A 20,592-nucleotide genomic window follows, 5' to 3' on the forward strand; every position below is an offset into this window, starting at 1 on the left:
ACCCCATGCTCAGTGCACGAACCCAAGTCGGAGCATCCCTGACAGGTGGCTGTCCAGCCTCGTGTTGAACGCCTCTGGTGTGGGGGAGCCCCCCATCTCCCCAGGTCATGGGTTCCATTGTCCTATTGCTCTACCAGTCAGGACATTTCTCCTGATGTCCAGCCAGAATCTGGCTTCCTGTCATAGAATCATAGAATAGGAGGGTTGGAAGGGGCCTACAAGGCCATCGAGTCCAACCCCCTGCTCAATGCAGGAGTCCAAGTCAGAGCATCCCTGACAGATGGCTGTCCAGCCTCGTCTTGAAAGACACTGGAGCCCACGATTCCGAGTCCTGTGCTCTGGGAGGATCGGGACGAGATCCTGGCCTTCCTCTCTGGGACCACCTTTCAAGTACTTGAAGAGCGCTATCCTGTCTCCCCTCAGTCTTCTCTTCTCTAGGCAAAACATGCCCAGTTCTTTCCGTCTCTCCTCACAGGGCTTTGTTTCCAGCCCCCTGGCCACCTTCACTTTCCCCCTCTCCAGCTTGTCTGGATCCTTCCTATAGCGCAGTGCCCAGAACTGGACCCAGCACTCCAGATGAGGCCTACCCAGGGCTGAGCAGAGGGGAACTTCCTGGGATTTGGAAGCAATGCTTCTATGAATGCAGCCCAAAATAGCATTGGCCTTGTTTGCAGCCACATCACACTGTTGGCTCATCTTCCACTTGTGAACTGCAACAGTGCCAAGATCCTTCTCGCTTGCAGTGTTGTGGAGACACGCATCCCCCATCGCATAACTGCGCATTTGGTTTTTTCCCTTTCCTGTGGTTTGAGCAGGGACGGCGGTGTGTTGCTCTTGAGCTTACAAAGCGATGAGCCACCTTCCAGCCCAAACAGGGGCCCCAAGGCGACTTGCAGTTGAGACGTGCCACAAAGTGAAAACTTCACACCCAACGCATTTGCCCTTCAGCTCGCGCGCGCGCGCGCACCACAGCTGCCGATGGGAGAGTTGCGCCTTCCACCACCGCTAATCTGATTTCACAGAGTCACGGAACAGCAGGGTTGGAAGGGGCCTGCAAGGCCATCGAGTCCAGCCCCCGACGCAGAAAGCAGTCCCTGGGGGGCAAGGTGCCGCAGGGGGCGAGGCGGAGAGGGAGGCTGCCGCGCCGCGCCGCGCCAGCGCGTGCTGCGTTGCGCTCCCCGCGGCGCGGGCGGGCATGCGCCCCCACGACGGCCCCGCGAGGTAGTGCGCTGCCAACAACGGCGCCCGCAAGGGGTGCGGGGCGTGGGCCCGCCGAGGCAAGCCCAGCTTCCCGCGAAGGCTGGGGCTGTCCACGGCACCCAGCACCCCAGACCGGAGGGCGCCGCAGCACGCGCTGGCGCCGCGTCTCTCCCGGGCTTTGCCAGGGCGCCGGACTACAAGGCCCGGCGCCCCCAGCCGGGCGCGCCCCGCCCCGCCGCGCCGCGGGGAGAGCAACGCAGCCTCCCCCTCCGCCCGTCCCCCGCGGCTGGGCCTTCCGCGCCTTCCGGCCCCTCCGCTGGCGCCGGGCCCGCGCCCCGCCCGGAGGAGCGACGCGCGCGCGCCCGCGGTGACGGGAGGGCGGAGCCGGAGCCGCCGCCGCCGGAGCCCCAACATGGCGGCGGGGGGAGGCGGCGGCGGCCGGGGGAGCAGCGGGCCCAGGGGGGGCGGCCGGACGGGGGGCGGCGCCGGCGCAGGGGGGGCGGCGCCCCCCGCCCCCGAGAAGCTCCCCGTCCACGTAAGTCCGGGGCCGGGCCGCCCGCCCCCCCGAGCCGTTGGGGGCCCCCCTGCCCTTTCCTGGCGGGGCAGGCCGGGGAGGCGGAGGCTGGGGGCCCTCCCCCCAGTTCCCTTGCGACCTCTTGCATCCGGGGGGTGGGAGGGGGTTCGAAGAGAGGGATGCGCATCATGACCCTCCAAGCCCCCCACCCCTCAGAGGCCCCCCCTTCCCTCCTTTAACCCCCCCATTTCAGGGCGTGTTTTCCTCCCCAGCTCTCAAGCCAGAAGAAAGTTCCAAAAGGGGGAGGGGGGAGGGGGGCCTTTGATCTTCCTGCTGACCCGGCTCAGCCTGGTCCCGGCTCCCGGCGCATCATCGTGGCGATGCCGGAGGCAGCCGCGCCTGAAGCGGGCCACGGGGCGTCGTGCCGCGCTTGCTTTTGGGGGGGTCGCGTTCTCACGGGGCGGCGCTCTCTCCTGGAAGGGGCCTTCCCTTGGGCAGGCTGCCCAGTCCAAGCCTGGCCCGGCAGTGGCCCGGGGCCAGCGGGAGGCATCAGGATGCCCGAGTAAGTAAACGGTGATCCGGGTTTGAGGCCCCGCTCGGCCGCACTGGGCGCCGGTGGGCCAGCCACGGACTCTTAGCCCAGCCCAGCCGACCTCGCAGGGTTGTTGTTGCCAGGATGAAATGGAGAGGAGGAGGGCTACGTAAAGAGGCAGGGTGGAAACGCAAGTGCGCTGAACGCATAAATATTCCCAGGACCCAAACAGGGGAGGATCAACGTTGCACACGACGGCAAGAAGGAGCAAAAAGCAGGAGGTGCCGCAGCACGGAGTGGCCCGGGGGGCCCAGATTGCCCCCGGGGCAATCCCTGCCTGCCCTGACTCGGCCTCAGGGGGCCCGGTGCAGTGCGGAACCCGGAGCAGTTCTTTGCGATGGCAGCAGGAGCCAACAGGAGCGACTCCGGGTGTGTGGCCCCAGAAAAGAGGGGCGGGGGGCCGCCCGCGCCTCTGTGCCCTCCGCCCTGAGTGCCCCGATTGTAGCTGCCCGTTTGTTTGGTGGTCAGCTCCATTCCCTGCCATGGCGGGGAACTGGGCCATTCCAACCGGGTAGGCGGAAGAGATGCGGTCCAAGCCCTGGACCCTTTTCAGGCACCATCCACGCAGAACTGCCCCAGCAGGAGTAATCCAGCGCAAGCACCCGGCGCGCCACTCAACAGGCGCGCCCCATCTTTCAAACTCTCCCTCACCTGTAACAGCTGGCTTGCCGGGGAAAGGCGGAGGGGAAGCTTCCCCATTGGCCCCCAGCGGGTGCCTAGCAAAGGTTCTGCCCCACAGTATCAGTTGCCCTTTCAGGCGCTGGCAAAGAATCATCGAATCATAGAATAGCAGGGTTGGAAGGGGCCTGCCTGTAAGACCATCTAGTCCAACCCCCTGCTCAATGCAGGACTCCAAGTCAGAGCATCCCTATAGAATCATAGAATAGCAGGGTTGGAAGGGGCCTGCAAGACCATCTAGTCCAACCCCCTGCTCACTGCAGGACTCCAAGTCAGAGCATCCCTACAGGATCACAGAAAAGTAGGGTTGGAAGGGGCCTGTAAGACCATCTAGTCCAACCCCCTGCTCAGTGCAGGAATCTGCATTGCTTTCTGTTGCTTCTGGCCATGTGAGGCTCCCCCCCCCCCCGCTGCTCTTCAATCACAATTGGGAGAAGCTCTGCTGGGGTGCAGGGGGCTGAAGAGAGCTTGTCTGTCTTTTCCCCCTTCGTGGGCTGTTTGCGGAACAGAAAACGACAAGGGAGGAGATGGGGAAAATGCAGGAAAAGGGCAGGGCAGTGGCAAGGGAAAAGCCTCGGGGTCGGCAAGCAGCCCCTGGCCTGCCCCGAGGGCGGCTGGAAAGTCCTCGATGCTGCCCAGCTTCGGGGACATGCTGGGCACGTCAGGGTCCCAGAAGAGCCTGCGACGTGGCAGCCGGGGCTGGAGAACGCCCGCGTACAGGGGCGGGGACACCTCCCAGCATCTCTCGCCCTGCTGCCCCCGGGGCTCTCTGCCTGCCCCTTGGCCTGGGCCTGCCCCAGCGCAGGGCCCCCTTTAGCCCCCTTCCTCGTGGTCTCCCTCCGCAGGTCGAAGACGCCCTCTCTTACCTGGACCAGGTGAAGATCCGCTTTGGCAGCGACCCGGCAACCTACAATGGCTTCCTGGAGATCATGAAGGAGTTCAAGAGCCAGAGGTGAGCTGAGGCGAGGGGGGCGCTGTCCCTGGTGGGCTTGCCGAACTCGGCCGCCCCAGCTGAGCCCTCTCCGCAGGCGGCAGCACGGCCGGCTGGGGGCGGCGGGAGCTCCGGCCCGGCCCCTGCGGGGGGGCGGGCGGGCCCGAGGGCAGCCTTCCCGGCAGCCTGGCTGAGCTCCTGGGCTGCCCCGTCCCCCGCCCCCGTTTGGCTGCCACCGGGGCCGGCTCCCCCGTGACGCTGTCGCCTGGCCCGCAGCATCGACACCCCCGGGGTGATCCGCCGCGTCTCCCACCTGTTCCACGAGCACCCCGACCTCATCGTCGGCTTCAATGCCTTCCTGCCCCTGGGATACCGCATCGAGGTCCCCAAGAACGGGCGGCTGAGCGTGCCGGCGCCGCTGGCTGGCCAGGTACCCAGCGGCGGGCGGCCTTTCCCCCGAATCAGGGCCTGGCGGAGCGGGGCGGGGGAGGCCTCCGTCACCCAGCGCGGAACGCGGGGATCCGCGCCACGGCCCCCCGTGCGGCTGGCTGCAAAGGGGCTGGGCCAAATCGGGAGCAGCAGAGGGGCCTGATGGCTCTCTGCCCCCTCCAGGCCTCTGGACTCCAGCCTGCGGGGACGCGGGCGGAGGGGTGCCCTGCTTGTGGGCCGGCCCCTGCACGCACAGACGGCTGGGCGGGCCGGGCAGGGCCTGACCCAGCCTCGGGCTCTCCCCGCGTCCTCGCACAGGTGTCCCTGGAGCTGGCGCAGAGCCCCCTCCCCGGCAGCGGCCTCCCGCCCCACGGCTGCCCGGAGGGCGCCCACGGCCCAGAGGAGCTCCGCCAGCCGCAGCCCCCGCTGGCTGCATCCTGCCGGGAGGAGAAGCCCCAGGTGCCCCTGGAGTCGGACTCCGTGGAGTTCAACAACGCCATCAGCTACGTGAACAAGATCAAGACGCGCTTCCTCGACCACCCGGAGATCTACCGCTCCTTCTTGGAGATCCTGCACACGTACCAGGTAGGGCTGCGGCACTGTCGCTGCCGAGCGCCCCCCCATGCCCCGCTCGTATTCCCCAGCAGCTGCTCTGCACAGCCTGCTGCCCCCGATCCTGGAAGCAGGAGACAGCCATGAGGACTAGTAGCCACTGGTCGGGAAGCGACTCGGGGAAGCGGGCTGTATAATCTTCCGCCGAGCGGAGTTGCTGCTCTGGGAGGCGTTCCCTGTTGTGCTCTCCGGAGCGGGCCATAATTCCCCTCCAGATCTCTCTGGAGGGGGCCGGGGGGGGGGCGCGTTTTCCTACTTGGCCAGAGCCAGCCGCAGCAGGGGTGGGGCCCCGGGGCCTTCGGGATGTGGCTGGACTGCATCTCCCATCACCCCTGCTCAACGGCTGTGCTGACTAGGGCGGGTGGAGTTGCGGTCCGCCGACGCCTGGAGGGCCACGCTCCCCACTTCAGCGTGTGGCCCTGGGCCGAGGTGCCCAGCGCCTGCCTCACGGTGTCCGGCGTTCCCTGGGGCCTGACCTCTCCCCGCCTGCAGAAGGAGCAGCTGAGCGCCAAGGGGCGCCCCTTCCGAGGCATGTCCGAGGAGGAGGTCTTCACCGAGGTGGCCAGTCTCTTCCGGGGCCAGGAGGACCTGCTCTCGGAGTTCGGGCAGTTCCTTCCCGAGGCGAAGCGGTCCTTGGTAGGTCTCCGCCGCGACGCAGCCGGCTTGCCGCCGAGCAGGGCGGGAGCGGCGGGCGGATTCCTTGGCTGTGTGGGAGAAGGCCGGCTTGTTTTCCTGCTCCCGGGAAAACGAGCCAGGACCTGGGAGGTTCTGCTCGGGCTCCTGTGCATCCGGGGCATGGCCAAGCCTCGGCTGGCTCCGGGGCCGGAGAAGCAGTGCAGAAACGCCCCGGCCTCCCCAGGGAGCAGTGCCCCGCCTGCCTGGGGAGGCGTCCTTCCGCGCACGAGAGCGGGCAGCCTCGTCGCAGGCCAGGGGGGCAGCCAGCCAGGCGTCGCCGGCATCGCTCTCTGAGCACCCCCTCCCTTTGCCGCAGTTCACCGGAAACGGGCCGTGCGACGCAAGCAGCCTCCCCAAAACAGACCACGAGAAGCCCCTCGAGCACAGCAAGAAACGGTCCAGGCCGCTCTTGCTCCGCCCTGTGTCCGGCCCGGCCAAGGTATCTGAACCAAAGACGGGGATGTGGGTGCAGGGTGGGGGGCGGAAGGGTGTTTGGGGGCCCCTGCAGAGAGCTTCGGCCGTTGGGTGGTATAGAAATGAAATAAATAAATAGAACAGATAAATAAATAAATGTGGGGATCTTGTGTGCTTTGGGGCGGTGTGTGCTTCTGCCTAATATCTCAGGAACGACACAGTCGAGCTGGTGAGGCTTTCCTCGGCCTCCACCATGGCACCAAGCTGGCGTGGCCTCCTGGAGGGCCTTTGCACGGTGGCCAGCATGGACCGTGGCAGCAGCTTCCGTGGGCTTGAAGCCCCTTCAGAGGGGGAGGCTCTAGTCCACGGAAGGGTTGGCTGTGACCCCCCCGGCCGTCTTTCTGTTAAGGTGCTGCTGTCCTGCTTCCGGTGGAGAGGAATTCGGGGAGGTGCCAGAGCGCCCCGGGACCGCACTGAGTCCATCCCGCTTTGGCTAGCCCCAGCTTTGGGGGACGTGAAGTGTACAGACAGAGGCGGAATGTTCTAATGGGCTGGGAGGAGTTGAACCGGAAAAGGCCCCTCTCCGTTCGCTCTCCCAGCGCTGGTTTACGGAGATGTGGCCGGGAGGCGGAGGGAGCCCGGTTGCCCTCCCAGATGGCTGGGCGCATTTGCCGAGGGTGTCCTTCAGGGACCTTCCGATGCCGAAAAGCTTGGCTCTCGTGGGCATCGGTGCGGTCCCGGTTTTGAAAAAAGGGCCTTTCCTCCTGCCCGCAGAAGAAGATGAAGCTGCGAGGGACCAGCGACCTCTCGGTGGCCACGGTGGGCAAATACGGCACCCTGCACGAGTTCTCCTTCTTCGACAAGGTCTGCTGCCTGGTGGGGAGGTCGGTGGGGTGGGAAGTGGGGCTGAGCTCCGGCACAGGAGCCGTGCGCCGGACGCAGGGCCGGCCAGCTTCGGGCAGCCTTGCCCAGCTTCCCCAGTCCTCTGCTCGGGCTGCCCTCCCCGTGCCCGGCCAGCCAGCTGTGGCACGTCCGCAGGCCCGAGCCGGACGGAGCTGGGACGCCCCTCTCGCCCTGGCTGTCTCGCAGGTGCGCCGCGTCCTCAGGAGCCAGGAGGTGTACGAGAACTTTCTCCGCTGCATCGCCCTCTTCAACCAAGAGCTGGTCTCAGGCTCAGAGCTCCTCCAGCTGGTCACTCCCTTCCTGGGGTAAGACGGGCATGGGGCGTGGCCTGCGAGCACAGAGGGGCTTCCTCTGGAGGTGGCGGCCCGGGCGTCTTCTGGGGGCCCAGGGGAGGCCTCCCCCACCGCGGGGTTGTGACATCAGCCAGGCCTCCCAAGATTGGAGCAGAGGCTCCCGGTTTATTCACCTTAGAATCATACAGTCGTAGGGTCGGAGGGGCCTATAAGATCGCTAAGTCCAACCCCCTGCTCAATGCAGGACCCCAAGTCGGAGCATCCCTACTAAAAAGTAGGGTTGGAAGAGGCCTGTAAGAATCATAGAAAAGTAGGGTTGGAGGGGCCTGTAAGACCATCGAGTCCAACCCCCTGCTCAATGCAGGACACCAAGTCAGAGCATCCCTACTAAAAAGTAGGGTTGGAAGGGGCCTGTAAGAATCATAGAAAAGTAGGGTTGGAGGGGCCTGTAAGACCATCGAGTCCAACCCCCTGCGCAATGCAGGGCGCCAAGTCAGAGCATCCCTGACAGATGGCTGTCCAGCCTCATCCTGAATGCCTCCAGTGTGGGAGAGCCCCCCACCTCCCTAGGGAAGTGGTTCCATTGTATTGCTCCAGCCGTCAGGACGTTTTTCCTGATGTCCAGCTGGAATCTGGCTTCCTGTCACTGGAGCCCATGATTCCATGTCCTGCACTCTGGGAGGATCGAGAAGAGATCCTGGCCTTCCTCACCATCTCCTCCAACAGAGGGAAACATCGCAAAATATTTTGTGAGCGCACGGAAACAGCAGTACCGAAGCATTCAAACGCATTCGCAGCAAAACCAGTGCAGCTGGGAAGACCAAAGCAGACAGAGCCCAACCAGGGATGCTCTGACCTGGATTCCTGCATTGAGCAGGGGGTTGGACTGGATGGCCTTGAAGGCCCCTTCCAACCCTGCTAGTCTGTGATTCTATGAAACCACCAACAAATGAAATGTATTGAAACTGTTGGCGGGATGCAGAGGAAGATGTCAGTGTAGCGTCGTGGCGAGAGTGACTGACTGGGAGCTGGGAGATCCAGGTTCTCCCCACTCAGCCCTGGAAGCTCCCTGGGTGACTTTGGGCCAGGCACAGACTCTCAGCCCAACCTGCCTCACAGGGTTGTTGTTGTGAGGATAAAACGGAGGAGGAGGAGGATAATGTAAGCTGCCTGGGGCTCCTTGCACGAGGAAAAAGGGTGGGATATGAATGCCATAAATAATAAAAATAAGATGCTAACGGGTGGGGCAGGGGGATGTTTTCGGCATCTGGGGTGTAAAGGGGCTGTGCAAACCTGCAGGATGCTCTCGGACCCCTCATACCGTGCTTGAGAGAACGCCGTTGTAAGGCTGTTATGGAGAAAAGTGAGGGCGTTGTCTGTTGCTTCAACCTCTGCTAAATTATAAAAATTATTTGTTACCGTGCCCTCCCACCGCTACCTAAAGCTCTCCAGGTGGTCCACAAAGGGAGACATGGAACTCGCAGCTGCTAGGCAGACGGGAGGTGTAGCGAGGAACGTGAAACAGATTTCACGGAGCCGCTTCGCCCCCCCGGCGTCTGGGGCTTTCCCGGTTCCGACAGGCCTAGAAATGATCCCCAGCGCTGTGAGCATAAGCGTTGAGATTTTCCCCACTAGATTTGAAGGCTGCAGGGCTGAAGCGCAACACTGCGGTTCAGGCCTCGCCACGGTGAACTGAGTCGGAGAAGAGTGGCGCAGATGTGATCCCCCCGGCCCCCCGGCCCAGTGCTGCTAGGTGACATTAGACCCCCATATAGAATTGTAGAATAGTAGGGGTGGAAGGGGCCTACAAGGCCATCGAGTCTAATACTGATTTATTATAAATATTATAATATTTTCATATGACTTATGATTTATTATATAAATCATAATATGGTTTATTATATAAATCATAATATGGTTTATTATTGTTGCCTTGTTACGTTTTCATGATCCCGTATGTGGTTTGGGCTGTTCTTTCAACGGACAGGTGGGTTCCAAAGAACGCCCCAAACAGAGCGGTCGTCTTGGTTTATTCAGGCAGAATATGCTCAGCCGGCCTTTCAGGGCATGCTGTCCTCATGGTCGGACAGAAGCCTCAGCAGGCCGTGTACGGCTGAGCACGCCCTGACGGCCAACGCCAGCTGGAAGAAGTGGGCCCTCCATTCTGGGGGCGAGCCGGGAGCGATGGGGCTGTGCACCCCTCCCTGGGCAGGGCGTTCTGAAGGCGTGGGGCCACCACTGAGAAAGGCCTCACCGCATCCCTGGCTCGGGCTGGCGGGAGCAGGGCCTCCGGCGCGGCCCGGAATGCTCGGGCACCTTCCGGAGGAGTCGGCGCGCCTTCCAGGCACACGGGGAGGGCAGCGGTGCAGCAGAGGCCTGCGGATTCATTGCTCCGCTCTTTCCCACAGGAAGTTCCCGGAGCTCTTTGCCCAGTTCAAGTCCTTCCTGGGCGTCAAGGAGCTGGCCTTCGTCTCCCCGATGGGCGACCGTGCCGGGGACGGGATGTGCCGGGAGATCGACTATGCCTCCTGCAAGCGCATCGGCTCCAGCTACCGGGCCCTGCCCAAGACCTACCAGCAGCCTAAGTGCAGTGGCAGGACGGCCATTTGCAAAGAGGTGGGCCAGAGCCTCGCCGCCACGCCTCGGGGGAGGGCGGGGCCAAGGCAGACTGGCCTGCTTCAGCTTGGTGCTCTTCCTGTCGGGCCCCGGGCCTTCGGAGCGGCGCCTCACGTTTCAGAATGGGGGGAAACACTGTGTGGAAGCCGGGAAGGTGCCCAAGGGTTGGTGGCCGGGGGGCGGGCCTGGGGAACACGGGGGGCCACATTTGGTGAGCGGGGGCTGCACTCTGCAGGTGCTGAACGACACCTGGGTCTCCTTCCCCTCCTGGTCGGAAGACTCGACCTTCGTCAGCTCGAAGAAGACTCCCTACGAGGAGCAGCTGCACCGGTGTGAGGACGAGCGCTTCGAGGTGCGTCTCCTTCTCGGGAGGGCCTGCTGTGCTCTCGTGCATGGCCCCGGGCATCTCCCGGGAGCAGAGGCTGCGGGCGGGCCAGGGTGGAGCGCGTCCTCCCAGGGAGGGGTAGAGCACAGCAGCCCCCTCCCCTCCCATCCCCTCCCATCCCCTCCCATCCCCTCATCTGCAGCGCCCACCCTTGGGCCCCAAGGGACGTGGGGGCATCAGAGCCAGGCCCCTCCGGGTCCATCCAGCAGTGACGGGCTCTCCAGGGTCGAGAAGTGCCCGTGCGTGACGGGGCCCCTTCTGGTCTCCCCGTCTCCTCCCGCCTTCCCCCTTTCCTCCCGCCTTCCCCGGCTTGCTGGGCACAGCTGGACGTCGTCCTGGAGACCAACCTGGCCACCATCCGTGTGCTGGAGAGCGTGCAGAAGAAGTTGAGCCGGCTGTCACCGGAGGACCAGGAGAAGTTCCGGCTGGATGACTGCCTGGGCGGCACCTCCGAGGTCATCCAGCGCCGGGCCATCTACCGGATCTACGGCGACAAGGCGCCGGAGATCATCGAGAGCCTCAAGAAGAACCCCCTCGCCGCCCTCCCCATCGTCCTGAAGAGGTGACTGGGCCCCCCGAGCCGCCCCCTCGCCTCCGGGCACTGCCCTGCCCCCTGCTGGCCGCTGCTCCGGATCCGGGGCACCTGCCGGAAATGTTGCGCCGCCCTCTGAGCGCCCTCCCCTCTTGCGCAGGCTGAAAGCGAAGGAGGAGGAGTGGCGGGAGGCCCAGCAGGGCTTCAACAAGATCTGGCGGGAGCAGTACGAGAAGGCCTACCTGAAGTCGCTCGACCACCAGGCCGTGAACTTCAAGCAAAACGACACCAAGGCTCTGCGCTCCAAGAGCCTGCTGAACGAGATCGAGAGCGTCTACGACGAGGTGGCTGCTCCGGGAGGGGGCGGGGGGCAGGCCGGCGTCAGGTCCCCTCAGCTCTCTCCCTCTCCCCCCCAGATGTCTTCTTTAAAACATTCATTTCCCACATACTAACAATCCCCCAAAAGCATCCGTCATGGACAGGAGGTCCGTACATTTATTTACTTATTCACTGCATTTCCATCCCGCCTCCCCCCCCGAGGAGCCCTGGGCGGCGTACGTGGTCCTCCTCCTCCGTTTTATCCACACCATAACAGCCCTGTGAGGTAGGCTGGGCTGAGAGTCTGCGACTGGCCCAAAGTCGCCCGGTGAGCCTCCGCGGCCGAGCGGGGGCCGAGCGGCCCCTCTGTGGCCGAGCGGGGAACCTGACCCCAGTGCTGTCGGGTTCCAGTCGAACCCGGATCTCCCGGCTACCCCCCCACACTCCCCTTTCTGGACGGAAACGCGGGGGGAATCTGTGGGCCGTTGTGGAGGTCATCTCCTTGGCTCTTCATGACGTCCAATCCCAGTTCGCCTCTGCTCCATAATCTCGGGAAAGGCTTTGGCCAGCGTGGCTGGTTTGCCTGTGGAATCGGGCCATGCCGTGCTGTATGAGGATCCGCCGTTTGGCCTTGGCCGAATTTCGGCCAGTGCGGCACATTTGTGCCGTGGCTGTCTGCCGCAGCGCCGCCCACCCAGGGGCCTGTGTGGAAAGTCCGGCCGTTCCCCAGCTTTTCACTGTTCCGCCGTGAGCCCCCCTCAGCCCGGTTCACGAAATGCCCCTTCCGCCCTTTGTCCCTCCCCGATGGCCTGCGGAGCTGATGCTGATGCGACTCCGCCGCGCTCGGGGCGTGGTGTTGGCGCGCCCGAGAATATCACGTCCCAGGCGTGGCCATCACCGCCCTCGGATCCGCCAGCGCCGGGGATCGCCGTTTCCCCGACGGGCTGCGCTGCTCGCCGGCGCGGGCCCTTGACCCTGCTTCTCTCTCGTCGTCTCCCAGCACCAGGAGCAGCACTCGGAAGGGCGGGGGGCCTCCAGTGAGCCCCACCTCATCTTTGTCTACGAGGACAAGCAGATCCTGGACGACGCGGCTTCCCTCCTCAGCTGCTACGTGAAGCAGCAGCCCACCATCCAGAAGGAGGACCAGGCCGCCATCCGGCAGATCGTCCACCACTTCGTCCCCGACCTCTTTCTCCCCCAGCTGCCTGCGCCCCCCGGCCCCGAGGAGCTGCCGAACGAGGAGAAGGGGGCCCCCAAGACCCGCCTGCCGGATGCCCGTGACCTGCGGAGGAGGAGCACGCCCGGCCCCCTGGAGGAGAAGGGGTCCGCCCCGGCGGAGGCACATGAGCTGCGGAGGAGGAACCCCCCTGGCCCGCCGGCCAGCCCCCCGGAGGAGAAGCCCCTGGCCTTGGAGGGCCACGAGCTGCGCAAGAGGAACCCCCCCGCGCCCCCGGCCAGCCCCGCCAAGGAGAAGGGGAGCGTGGAGGGCGGGTGGCCCTCCCCTCCCGGGCCTCGCCCCTCCCCCGCCGGGCCTCGCCCCTCCCTGGACAACGTCTACACGCTCTTCTTCGCCAACAACAACTGGTACTTCTTCCTCCGCCTCCACCAGACGCTCTGCTCCAGGCTGCTCAAGATTTACCGCCAGGCCCAGAAGCAGCTGCTGGAGTATCGGACGGAGAAGGAGCGGGAGAAGCTCTTGTGTGAAGGGCGGAAGGAGCGGGCCAACGACCCAGCCATGGAGCTGCGCCTCAAGCAGCCAAGTAAGGCGTCCTCCGGAGCTGGGGCTAGGCAGGAGGGCAGGGCAGGCTGGGTGGGCGTGTCAGCGCTCGCACTGCCAGGGCATGAAGCGCGTGTGTGCGAGCGAAGGAGATTGTCGAATGCCACTCCGGCAGCTTCGAGGCTAAAAGGGCTCTTCTGAAATATCGGCGGGTTCCCTGCATTTGGAAAACCTGCGGCTGCGGCCCATATTGAGGACGAGGAGGCCCACATTCTGTCTCTCTCTGTGGCAGGGTGTATCCTCCCCTCGTCTGGCAGGCAGGGCCGTGCAGACCAGGCTCCTCGATGGTTCGGCCTGGCTGCTCTGTCTCCAGATCTCCTGCAGCGTCTACCTGCTGGGTCTGTGGCTTGGCCCAGGCAAAGTTGCGTATGCTGTTTCCGCCTCGTGGCAAATGGCCCGGGGTGGCCTCTGGGGCACCTCGGTGGCCTAGAAGACCAGGAGACGGGTGGATCCAGGGCCTGGAATCGGCTGTTCCCCCGTCCCGGATTTAGGCACCGTGAGAGTCTTCTGCACCCTGGTGCCCCCCAGCGGTGCTGGATTGCAACCCCCATCAGCCCCAGTAGCGATGCTGGCTGGGAATTGTGGGAGTTGTGACTATCATTATTCACAGGATTTCTCTACTGAAGCTCTCTGGGCGGTTCACAGGAACCACTAACCACAAATACAAGACGAAAAGCAGAGCATGGATTTTTTAGCATCCAAAATTGAAAACCGGGGTGAAACAGGTGGCCTCTGTCCGTATTTTTGGATTTTGCTGGCTCCCTTGAAGGCAAAATCATTATTACGGACGAAGTGAAGCCATATCCCTAAAAGTGGCTGGGATGGGCACGCCCCCCCCCCACTTGAAAGGACTCGGCTCTCCAAGCACCCCGGATTGGTGGTTGTGCCTCCTTCTGGCCACTGGAGGGGACTGGGGGCTGGCCAGCCACCCCCCCATCCAGCGGCCCACTCCGGAGGGGGGGGGGCTGGGTTGGTGCCATGCTCTGGTCCTCTCACGTTGGTGGGGAGGGGCATTGACTGGCTTGAAAAGGGTCCAAGGGGCTGTCCCTGAAACGCCCAGTCTCCTCCGGATGGAGCTCGTCGCATCAGCCCCTGGCGAAAGCGAGAGCCGTGTGGCCCCTTCAAGGTTCACTCGCTTCTGCTGGTGGGAGCTCCCCTGGAGACGGGCGTGCGCGCCCCACGGCAGCCCCCTCATGGGAACCGCCCCCCTTTGCGCACCCTTTGGGTGCTTGGCAATAGGCCGGCCGGGAAAAAAAACATTTCCGCGTCTGACGAAATCCGCCTTCGGGCAAACCCGAGACAGGGACTTGTGACACCCGGAACGTGAACAAGTTTTCCCTGGCAGACCGTTCACGAAAGCTGGCGACGGATCCTGCCCTTCAAGGCGGCTCAGAAAACCTTTTCGCTCGATGGACAGGGCCGGGGTAGAGCGTTGGGTCTTTGGGGTGCCCCGAGGCTCCGGGCGTTTGTCCTGCAGTAGACCCGCCTGGCTGCCCCTCCGGAAGCTGCCTCTGCGCAGGTCCCCTGGCGGGGGCCCCCACTGTGGGACCCTGCCGTACGGCCATCTGGGAGCACCACCGCTCTCCACAGAGATGCGGCGGGGGGGCCTGCCCCCCCACTCCCACGAGGCGCACTTGTGTCCCTGCCCAGGCGAAGTTGAGCTGGAGGAGTACTACCCAGCATTCCTGGACTTGGTGAGGAGCCTCCTGGATGGCAACATCGACCCCGGTCAGTACGAGGACACCCTGCGGGAGATGTTCACCATCCATGCCTACGTCGGCTTCACCATGGACAAGCTCGTGCAGAACATCGTCCGGCAGGTGATGGCAGCCCCGGTTCCCCGCCGGGGGGCTCTCAGCTGTGGTGTGGGAATGGGCGGAGGCCATCCACGGAGGAGCGCCCCGGCCTGAGGCAGCCTTCCCAAGGGGCCCACGTGGCTCTGACCCTCGTGCGAGGCCAGGCCAGGTTCAGGATGCAGGAACCCAAGTCAGAGCATCCCCGACAGATGGCCGCCCGGTGTGGGCCTGAGCTGCCCGTTCCAGGTGGAGCCACCCCGGATGCCTTGCCTGACCGCGGGGGACGGGATGCCGTTGCGGGGAGAACTGCCCCCCCCCCGCGGCCCCAGGCCCCCGCGGCCCATCCGCATGGCCCGCTCTTCCCTCTCTCCCACTGCAGCTGCATCACCTGGTGAGCGACGACGTCTGCTTGAAGGTGGTGGAGCTGCACCTGGCCGAGCGGAAGCAGGGGGCGGCCGGGGGCAGCCTGTCCTCGCAGTGCGTGCGGGCGGCCAAGGAGACCAGCTACCAGTGGAAGGCCGAGCGCTGCATGGCTGACGAGAACTGCTTCAAGGTGTGGGAGACGCCCCCCGCCCCCCCGCGGGCTCATCCCCCCGCATTGTGACCATGTCGTTCCCCCCGACTCTCTAATGCCATGCTCAGTTAGCTCCGGCTACCCCTTGAGCCAGGGACATGTGGGGGGCTCGCCCTGCCTGCCCGCCCGCGTGTGTGAATGCCCCCCCCCTCCCGGCAGGTGATGTTCCTACAGCGGCAGGACCAAGTCATCATGACTATCGAGCTCCTGGACACGGAAGAGACCCAAATGGAAGACCCCATGGAGGTCCAGGTGGGTGTCCTCTCCCCCCATTCCTGGCTGGGGGGGCAGGGGTTTGTGCCTCTGACGCTGTGACCTCCGGTTCTCTTGTCCGCCTGCCCCAGCACTTAGCTAACTACATGGAGCAGTACGTGGGGGTGGAGGGCCCCCCCAGCAGCCAGAACGAGGGCTTCCTGTTGAAACCGGTCTTTCTGCAGAGGTGAGTGGCTGTTCCCCAGGGGGGCTTCCCTTCTCCCATCGTCCTGCCATGTCCTCCGGCCCTGAGCAGGCACAGTTCTGTCCTTCAGAGCAAGAAAGCTGCTCCCCTTGCTGACTCCTTAGGAGAGTACCTGGGGGGGCGCTTAGAAGCTGCCTTGACTTAGGCCCCCCCCCCGCCCCCCTCGCTGGTCCATCTAGCCGAGGGTTGGCCAGAACGGTTCCCCAGTCGCTCTTCTGGCCCTGCCGGGCCCCGAACCGGGGACTTCCCCAAACACAAAGCAAAACCGGGGGAAAGCTTTCGGGGGACGGGGCAGCGAAGTGCTTTCCCGGCCCCCTCAGCCCATTGGTGCAGACCAGGCCGGGCACGTGGGCCCGGCCTGCCGCCGCTCCCGCTTGGGGGACATGGCTGGGGGGGGGGGAGCCTCACAGCCCCCCACCGAGCCCTGGCCCAATCCTCCCGGCCGCTCGCCCGCCGCAGGAACCTGAAGAAATTCCGGCGCTGGCAGTGCCAGCAGGTGCAGGCCCTGCGCGACAAGGCGCGGAGCTCCTGGAAACAGCTGATTGGCGTGGAGAGTGCCTGCAACGTGGACTGCCGCTTCAAGCTCAGCACGCATAAGATGCTGTTTGTCATCAATGCCGAGGACTACATGTACCGCCGGGGGGCCCTGTCCCGGGCCCAGCAGGTGCGTCTCGGGCGGCGGGGGGCCGGTCCAGCCGCCGGCGGGCTCCCAGGCTGACCCTGCCTCCTCCCCCCCCCAGGCGCAGCCCACAGTCCTGCTGCGGCACCACCAGCGCTTCGAGGGCTGGCACCGACGCTGGCTCGGCCGACACGTGAGCCGCGAGGCGGCCGAGCTGGTGCAGGACTGGCTGATGGGGGACGAGGACGAGGACCTGGTGCCCTGCAAGACCACCTGCGAGACGGCCAGCGTCCACGGTGTGCCCGTCAGCCGCTACCGAGTGCAGTACAGCCGCCGCCCCCCCTCCCCCTGAGCCCTGCGGCCCGCGCGGCCCCTGGGAGCCCAGCGCCTGCACCACCGGTATTTATCCAGCCAGCGTCTTTCCTTTGGGTTCCGAGTTGGGACAGTGACTGCATGTGCCCCCCCCCCCCCCATGCGGCAGAAACGCGCTTGCTGGGAGAGGCCGGACTGCACAGCGGAACGGGGAGAGCGGCCTTGGGCTCCGAGGTGGAGCAGCGGTGGGGGGCTGGAAGACCACTTTGGGGGAGGCCCAGAAGACCCAGTGGGGTGACTTTATTGTCCGGGGGGGGCTGCAGCAAGAGCCCCTGATCTCCTGTTGCCGTGCAGCCAACGCAGAGTGCGCAACAGAGGAGGCTGCCAAGGGTGTTAGGCCGGTCCTGCTTCTCTCCCTGCTCTGCCATGGCCCTTCCGCCCGGAGAGACCCCTCGGGCGAGTGGGGCCCACCCCGCTCCCCTGTTGTGGATAGCTGGGCCCTTTCCCCTCGGAGGCCATGGGGGGGCACAGGGACCGGCGCGGAATTTGGCGCACGGAGAGTGGGAAGCCACGGTGTCTCCCCCCGCCCCGCAGCGCTCCAGTGGGTTCTGGCCCCGCAGGCCCCCGCCTGAGTGCTGCCCTGCCGAGGCCGCGGCCCCGAGACCCCTCGCAGGCTGACACGAGGCAGGTCTGCACTTGGGCAGGGGCCACCTGGGGGCCCCACAGATCCCACCTTGGCTTGCAGGGGAGGGGCCGGGGATGTCAGCGTACGAAAGAAAGCCGACCAGCGATCCGTCCAGAGGCCCCCGGGCAGAGGGTGGGATTCCCGGTGGGGGTGCTTGTGCGGCTTTGGGGGCTTCTTGTTCAGCAGCAGTAGCAGCTTGCAAGGTAGCCTTATGGGAGGAGACTGCTCCCCCCTCCCTCTCCCCCTCCCTCTCCCCCCTCCCCAAGCATTTGGCCTGGGGAGAAACACCTTGTCGCCAGGGGGCTTCCTCGCAGGGGCGAAAGGTGAGGCACGCAGCCCCCTCCTCGCGCTGCCAAGGAATGCAGGGGGGCGGCAGCCCCAGGGCACACCATCTCGCCCCCCACCGCCCCATTTGCCGCCTCCAGAGAGCCTCCCCCCCCAAACATCCCACCTCTGCCCACTCCTGCCGTCCCCGAGCACGGAGGGGGGTCACCAGTGCCAAACCTGTAAGAAGCGGTGACAAAACAGTAGCTTTGCAGCTTGAATGTGTTTGATTTGGGGGCATCGTGAAATTTGGGACTCCTGCCCCCTCCCACCCCCCCCCAATCTTTTTAAAGTGTACTTCAGGCCATCTCTGCGCGTCCTTTTTCATTTTATAAGTCGATTAATTTATACTCCGAGCGGACAGAGCGAGGCGCACATGCCCCCCCAGCCGCCTTCCCACCGCCCCCGAAGGCGGCGCTCGCGAGGGCTGCGCGGAGTCACCGGGGCCGCGCGGCAGCTGATGCCTTGACTTAGGCCCCCCCCCGCCCCCCTCGCTGGTCCATCTAGCCGAGGGTTGGCCAGAACGGTTCCCCAGTCGCTCTTCTGGCCCTGCCGGGCCCCGAACCGGGGACTTCCCCAAACACAAAGCAAAACCGGGGGAAAGCTTTCGTGGGACGGGGCAGCGAAGTGCTTTCCCGGCCCCCTCAGCCCATTGGTGCAAGATGGGTCTTCTCTTTTCCTGAAAGGTCTCTTGTTTTTCCGGCGTTTCCTCGGCGCTCGCCTTTGCTTCGCCACCTCTTCGAATGTAGTTCCAAACGTATTTATTTGCACATCGAGTAAAATAAAATATTAATTTTAAAGTGCGGAGGCTCCCGTCTGCCTTGATTCCCGAGTGGCTGCCAGGCGGCGTGCCCCCGGCCCCCCCATCAGTGACATGGGATTTCCCCCCACACTGCCGCTTAAAGCATCTTTGTAGTGTGTGTGTGGGGTGTTGTCCCCCAATGTGCTTGCCCAGAACCAATGTGCCGTTGTCCCCTCAAAGGCCCCCCAGCTTTGCCTTGAGGCCAGAAAGGCCGGTGTGGGGCCTGAGCGTGTGGTCTGAGCGCAACCTGCTCGATGCTCAGGTCGAAGGGTTGGGGCGCCCGGCTCAGAGATCGCTGGTCTTGCCTGGATCGCTGCGATGCGTCGCGCATGGCGTCGGCCTTGGAAACGGTCCGGAAGCAGCTGGTCCAGAACAGCAGCAGTGGGCCGATATGAATGTCCTTGGCCAGTGCCTCGGCACCGGCCGCCAGCCCGTTTCTGCTCAAAGTGCTGGGGGGAGGTTTCAAAGCCCTGACGGCTTGGGGTGGGCTAGCCCAGGGATCCAGCCGCGTCAGCGGTCCAGGAAACTGGGCTCTGTTGGCGTCCTTCGGAGCCTGACAGAAGGCTGAGAAATCCCAGGCGGGAGCAGGTGATGCGACCTGCACGTGGCCACCGAAATCCCTAAGAGGCACGCTTATCATAGAATCATGGAACAGTAGGGCTGGAAGGGTCTTGTGAGACCATCCAGTCCAACCCCCTGCTCAATGCAGGAATCCAAGTCAGAGCATCCCCAGCAGATGGCTGTCCAGCCTCATCTTGAACGCCTCCAATGTGGGAGAGCCCACCACCTCCCTAGGTCATCGGTTCCGTTGTTGTCTTGCTCTAACAGTCAGGAAGTTTCTCCTGATGTTCAGCCGCAATCCGGCATGCTGTCACTTAAGCCCATGACTCCATGTCCTGCACTCTGGGAGGATCGAGAAGAGATCCTGGCCTTCCTCTCTGGGACAACCTTTCGAGGATTTGAAGAGCAGTCCCCTATCTCCCCCCAGTCTTCTCAAGGCTAAACATGCCCAGTTCCTTCAGTCTCTCCTCAAAGGACTGTGTTTCCAGTCCCCTGATCACCTTCGTTGCCCTCCTCTGAACCCTCTCCAGCTTGCCTGCATCCTCCTTCAAGTGTGGTGCCCAGAACTGGACACAGTACTCCAGATGAGGCCTAACCAGTGCTGAGTAGAGGGGAACTAGTACTTCCCGGGATTTGGAAGCGACGCTTCTATGAATGCAGCCCCAAAGAGCATTTGCCTTTTTTGCAGCCACATCACATGGTTGGCTCATCTTCAGCTTGTGCTCGACAACAATGCCAAGATCCTTCTTGCTTGTCGTGTTGTTGAGCCACGTATCCCCCATCTTTAACCGTGCGTTTGGTTTCTTTTTCCGAGGTGCAGAACTTGGCATCAATCCCTCTTAAATGTCATTCTGTGGTTTTCTGCCCAGAGCTCCAGTCTATCCAGATCACTTTGAATTTTGTTTCTGTCTTCCAGCTCTCCCGCCCAATTTTGTGTCATCTGCAGATCGGATCAGCATTCCCTGCACCTCCTCCTCCAAGTCAGTAATAAAAATGTTATGAGCACTGGGCCCAGGACTGAGCCCTGCGGTGCCCCCTCGTGACCTCCCCCCAGTTGGAGGCGACCCCATTGATAAGCACTCTTTGAGTCTGGTTCTGTAGCCAACTGTGGATCCACCGGATCGTCGTTTCATTCAGCCCACTCTGAGCTCGTTTGCTCATCAGGAGATCACGGGGCACTTTGTCGGAAGCTTTGCTGAAGTTTCGCTGCGGAGACGCTTCTTCAAGGGGCGTCTCTGCAGCGCTTGCGGGAGGGAGAACTAAGGAGAGACGGTGAGGGCTGGATGTGCCTGATCTGGCCTGATCTCAGGAGCTCAGCAGGGTCAGGCCTGGTTAGTGCTTGGATGGGAGACAGCTTGGGAATCGGGCTTCCTGCATGGAGCAGGGGGTTGGACTGGATGGCCTTGGAGGCTCCTTCCCACCCTGTGATTCTGTAATCTATAAATCAGTATGGGCTGGATGCACCTGATCTTATCTGATCTCGGGAGCTAAGCAGGGCCAGCCCTGGTTAGTCCTTGGATGGGAACTGCCTGGGAATCAGGCTTCCCGCATGGAGCAGGCGGTTGGACTGGATGGCCTTGGAGGCCCCTTCCC

General features: G+C 63.9%; 1 protein-coding gene across 8 annotated transcripts; it reads left to right on the top strand.

The window, feature by feature from the left end:
• The first annotated feature begins 1,563 nt into the window (after window positions 1-1,563).
• On the top strand, window positions 1,564-20,452 carry LOC146333868 (paired amphipathic helix protein Sin3b-like). Of its 8 annotated transcripts, none has more exons than XM_084826065.1 (19): window positions 1,564-1,735; window positions 3,830-3,936; window positions 4,192-4,345; window positions 4,663-4,929; window positions 5,449-5,592; window positions 5,948-6,070; window positions 6,820-6,909; window positions 7,084-7,253; window positions 9,650-9,857; window positions 10,093-10,209; window positions 10,566-10,804; window positions 10,935-11,118; window positions 12,093-12,852; window positions 14,520-14,689; window positions 15,045-15,218; window positions 15,399-15,491; window positions 15,584-15,678; window positions 16,156-16,360; window positions 16,437-18,469. In XM_084826065.1, the coding sequence occupies exons 1-19, from the start codon at window positions 1,613-1,615 to the stop codon at window positions 16,665-16,667; spliced, it is 3,654 nt and encodes a 1,217-aa protein (XP_084682191.1). In that variant the 5' UTR covers window positions 1,564-1,612; the 3' UTR covers window positions 16,668-18,469. The 8 variants fall into 8 exon arrangements, with proteins under 8 accessions (XP_084682191.1, XP_084682192.1, XP_084682187.1 ...); XM_084826066.1 differs by having other exon boundaries at window positions 7,135-7,253; window positions 16,437-18,466; XM_084826061.1 differs by adding an exon at window positions 19,916-20,452 and having other exon boundaries at window positions 1,644-3,936; window positions 16,437-16,714.
• The last annotated feature ends 140 nt before the right edge of the window (window positions 20,453-20,592 follow it).

The sequence above is a fragment of the Heloderma suspectum genome, chromosome Z (assembly GCF_057233095.1).
Source record: "Heloderma suspectum isolate Gila_16-S chromosome Z, 16-S_ref, whole genome shotgun sequence".
Lineage (NCBI taxonomy): Eukaryota > Metazoa > Chordata > Lepidosauria > Squamata > Helodermatidae > Heloderma > Heloderma suspectum.